At 42.3% G+C, this 3,938-nt stretch overlaps 1 protein-coding gene across 1 annotated transcript; it reads left to right on the forward strand.

Annotated features, from left to right (window-relative positions):
- Positions 1–1,455: 1,455 nt before the first annotated feature.
- Positions 1,456–3,525, forward strand: LOC117516551 (zinc finger MYM-type protein 1-like). Its single transcript, XM_034177424.1, has 2 exons — positions 1,456–2,431; positions 2,928–3,525. The coding sequence occupies exons 1-2, from the start codon at positions 1,566–1,568 to the stop codon at positions 3,412–3,414; spliced, it is 1,353 nt and encodes a 450-aa protein (XP_034033315.1). The 5' UTR covers positions 1,456–1,565; the 3' UTR covers positions 3,415–3,525.
- The last annotated feature ends 413 nt before the right edge of the window (positions 3,526–3,938 follow it).

Here is a 3,938-nt window from a genome sequence, read left to right on the forward strand (position 1 = left end):
CAAATTTTAAGAGCTATCAGGCTATAAAATAAATTGGCAAAAGTCAGAAGCTATGCCGGTGTCAAAGGGATGTCTCCAACCTCTTCTTTCTCCATTCCAGTTTAGGTGGGTTCCAGTCGGAATTAAGTATCTGGGAACAGGGACTAGGCATATTAGGGCCAGGGCGGTCCTAGGCCCGCCCACTTTTTGATTGGCCCAGGGCCTGGCCCGCCCTGAGAAAGCTTACATGATTTTTCTCACTATTATTTTATTATTGATATTTTTTATTCACTCATTAAAAATATGCTTAACATTCAAACCAAAACGTATAAAAATGTATTGAAAAAATAAAAATGAGTGGGACCGTGTAAATTACACTGTAATTAAGTTATTTTGAAGTCATGATAATATTTAAATTTTAAAATTACAAAATGTTTTGGTAGAATGAAAAATAGGACAATCTAACGATTTTGCAGCGAACACTGAGATGTGCGGATTGTGCGCGCTGTGCGCCGCTGCTTAATTTTGTTGTCAGACAGCGTACACAATTAGCTAAGTTAGCCATCATGGCTCAGAGTAAACTGAGTAAATTTGGCTTTAAAAGGGTTAGACTAGAAAATGAGCCACAACCTTCTAGCAGCATCACCGTCGCTCCTACTAGTGCTACTCCATCAATGTCGACTCCAGAGACTAGCAGCACGCCACCCCCCGCCAGCGCCTCTCCAGCCGGGCTGCCGACATCGGAGGGTCCTGTTCCTCCCCCCGGTCGCCAGCATGAAGGCCCACCCAGTGATTTGTCACAGCTAGATGAACCACCTGCCCAGCCAAAACCGAAGAAGTTTCCCTACACTGTGAGTCATGGGAAAGCACGGTGCTTCTCACTGAAGTGGTATGATGAATTTCCCTGGGTGGAATACAGTGTGTGCAGGGACGCACTTTTTTGTAAAATGTGTAGACATTTCCCCAGTGCGAGAGCTGAACGTGCGTTTTTACAGGACGGGTACACTGACTGGAAACACCTGCGCTATTCTTTAGAGAGACATGAAAGAAGTGAGCAGCACTCAATTTCCTTATCCAAGTTTGAGGCCTACAGGGAAACCAAAACATCTGGAAGGGGAAACATCATTGATCAGATGGACCTGGATGCGCGGGATAAAGTGTTTGTTGAAAGGAATAGGGAGCATATCAAAGTCATCCTGGATATTGTTATGCTTTGTGCCAAACAGGATTTAAGTTTGCGAGGGCGCAGGGAAACAGAGGAAGATCTCAACAGAGGTAACTTTCTAGAAATCTTTAATTGGGTCTGCAAATATGACCCGGAGATCAAAGCACGTTTAGAGCAGCTGCCCAAAAATGCAACCCTAATGAGCCCTGACATACAAAATGAGCTGCTCGAGTCAGCTGCCTCCTTACTGCTGCGTAAAATAAAGGATGAAATCAAGGAAGTCCCCGGTATATATTTTGCCATCATGGCAGACGAGTATAAAGACGTTTCCAAGCGTGAACTTGTCGCTGTGTGTGTGAGATACATCCATGGAGGAAAAATAAAAGAGCGCGCAGTCGGCTTTGTGGACACCAGCAAGGACATGAGTGCGCAGGGGATTTCAGCCAAGATATTAGAGATCATTGAACCACTGGGTCTTGACCCATCTCTGTGTGTTGGATTCAGCTTTGACGGGGCTTCAGTAATGTCAGGCCATAAAGGAGGTGTGCAGGTTATTTTAAAAGAGACATTTCCCCATGCTGTCTATGTGCACTGCAATTCACACCGATTAAATTTGGTTCTCAGTGCAGTAACAAAAGCGTCTGGACATGTTAGCACATTCTTTGAAACAGTAAACATTTTGCACGCGTTCATGACAGGGTCAAGCAGACACACACACTTTATAGAAATGCAGAAAGAGATGCACCCAGGACGGCCCTGCCTTGAACTTGAGCGTTCTGTGGATACGCGCTGGAGCTCCAAAGCTGGATCAGTAGACAAAATACTGACATTATTTGATGTAATACTTGAAGTACTGGCTGAGTGTGCAGAAAGCAGTGGTCAAACAAAAGTCGATGCCCAGTCCCTGCTCCAACAGATACAAACAAAGAAGTTCCTATTTCTGCTTGTAACATTTGGTAAATTATTTGAAACAAGTTCTTTTGCCACACAGGGATTACAAAGTCCAACCCTGTCAGTCACTGGATGCATTGACTTAATCGAGGGACTGAAAGACAGTTTTGCAGAGTTTAGAGACAAGCCAGAATGTGTTTTCCAACAAGTGATGAAGCTAACTGAAGACCTTATGCAGAAATGTGAAATCACAAGCTGGGATATCACAGTGGGGACCAGAAAGAGGAGCCTCCCTTCCAGGCTCACTGATTCTGTGGTCTCGACGACTCTGGGAAAAGCAACAGCTGTGAGGAATGATGACGACCTGAGACACATCTGGAATGACATACTTGACAGGTAACATAGGCTGATAGGCTGTGTATATTGACCTCTTGCATTTATTGAAGGCTATGCATTATTTTGTTTGTGTTCTATTCTTCAGGTCCTGCAGAACAATGTAATTGATTTATATAACCTATTGTGTCAACTGAAGTAGAGTGTAGAATGCCATAGACTGGGCCTATAGTTGTTTTCACTATATGCAATTGAGGGCAGTCTTGTCCATGTTGTTTATCTAGGCCAGATTAACACATTTATAGAACATTCTGGTACTAAGTTAGCCTAATGTAATACCTAATGTAATAACCAATAACAGCATACCACTTCTTTCATTAGGCCAAGGCAATTCATAATGAAATAATATATAATAATCTGAGTTTCCTTGTCCCTAATTTCCTTTTACTCCTTAGGCGTCCTGTATTCATCATCATTACTTTTTCTTTTGCTGTGGCCTATGGCATGCATAGCCTACTGTAGCCTGCATTTGATAGACTATTCTTTCTTTTTCTGACAGGCAGCTGACCGAGCTTGATACCCGGTTCCAAGAGGACCAGTATGGCATCATGAAAGCTGCAGCAGCTTTCCTACCACAGTCACAAACCTTTGGCGAGAAGGAATCTCTGCACTCTGTATGTAATCACTACAACATTTCAGTCAGGGATGCAGAGTTGGCAGTATTCTATGAGCAACTGAAAAGGAAAGCCTTAAACGAAAACTTTCCTTCACTGATGGAGGTACTGGACATCCGTCCAGCAGACATATTCCCAAACCTGAACAGAGTCCTTCAAGTCATCCTAACCCTTCCTATAACCTCGTGCAGTGTAGAAAGACTTTTCTCAACTGTGGGCCACATCAAGAATTACCTTAGATCAAAGATGAACACTGACCGTCTCAACCACTTGTCCCTCTTGTCATTTGAAAGGGAAATTAGTGACTCTTTGGATTATGATGAGATCATCACAATTTTCAACCGCAAACCCAGGCGTTTGCGCCTTGTTTAACTCTTTAGGAGAACAGAGCAGAAGAGAACCAAGTAGAATAGAACAGCAGAACGTGAATAGGGCAGAAGAGTAGGGTAGAATGGAAGAGCAGGACATGAGCAGTGCATAAGAGAACAGAATAGAATAGAGAAGAATATTAGGCCAATATAGCAGAGCAGAATAGCATTAGAATAGAGTAGAACAGCAGTAGAAGAGAACATGAGGACGTAGAGCAGAATAGAACAGAACAATGTAGAATATAACAGCAGAGCACAACAACTAAAGAACAGAACTATTGAGAAGAAAAAAAACCAGAAGAACAGAATAGGAAGAGAGCAGAATAAAAAGAGCTGTTTCGAACAAGAGAACAAGAGAGCAGCACAAGTTTTAATACTTTTCTATATGTTTTATATTTATGTTCTCAGTTTTAATATTATGTTTGACAGTTCATGTTTTGTATCATTACCCCTGCCCTTGCAATTCTCTACCATGGGGAATATAGGACACCTGTTTAATATACATTTTATATAAGTAGACTATGTTGT

This window comes from Thalassophryne amazonica, chromosome 9, assembly GCF_902500255.1.
Source record: "Thalassophryne amazonica chromosome 9, fThaAma1.1, whole genome shotgun sequence".
NCBI classification, from domain to species: Eukaryota; Metazoa; Chordata; class Actinopteri; order Batrachoidiformes; family Batrachoididae; genus Thalassophryne; species Thalassophryne amazonica.

Coding starts and splice junctions, on each gene's coding strand:
- LOC117516551 (XM_034177424.1), top strand. CDS start 1,566: ATGAGTGCGCAGGGGATTTCAGCCAAGATATTAGAGATCATTGAACCA. Junction 2,432..2,927: donor TGGAATGACATACTTGACAG/GTAACATAGGCT, acceptor TTTTTCTGACAG/GCAGCTGACCGAGCTTGATA.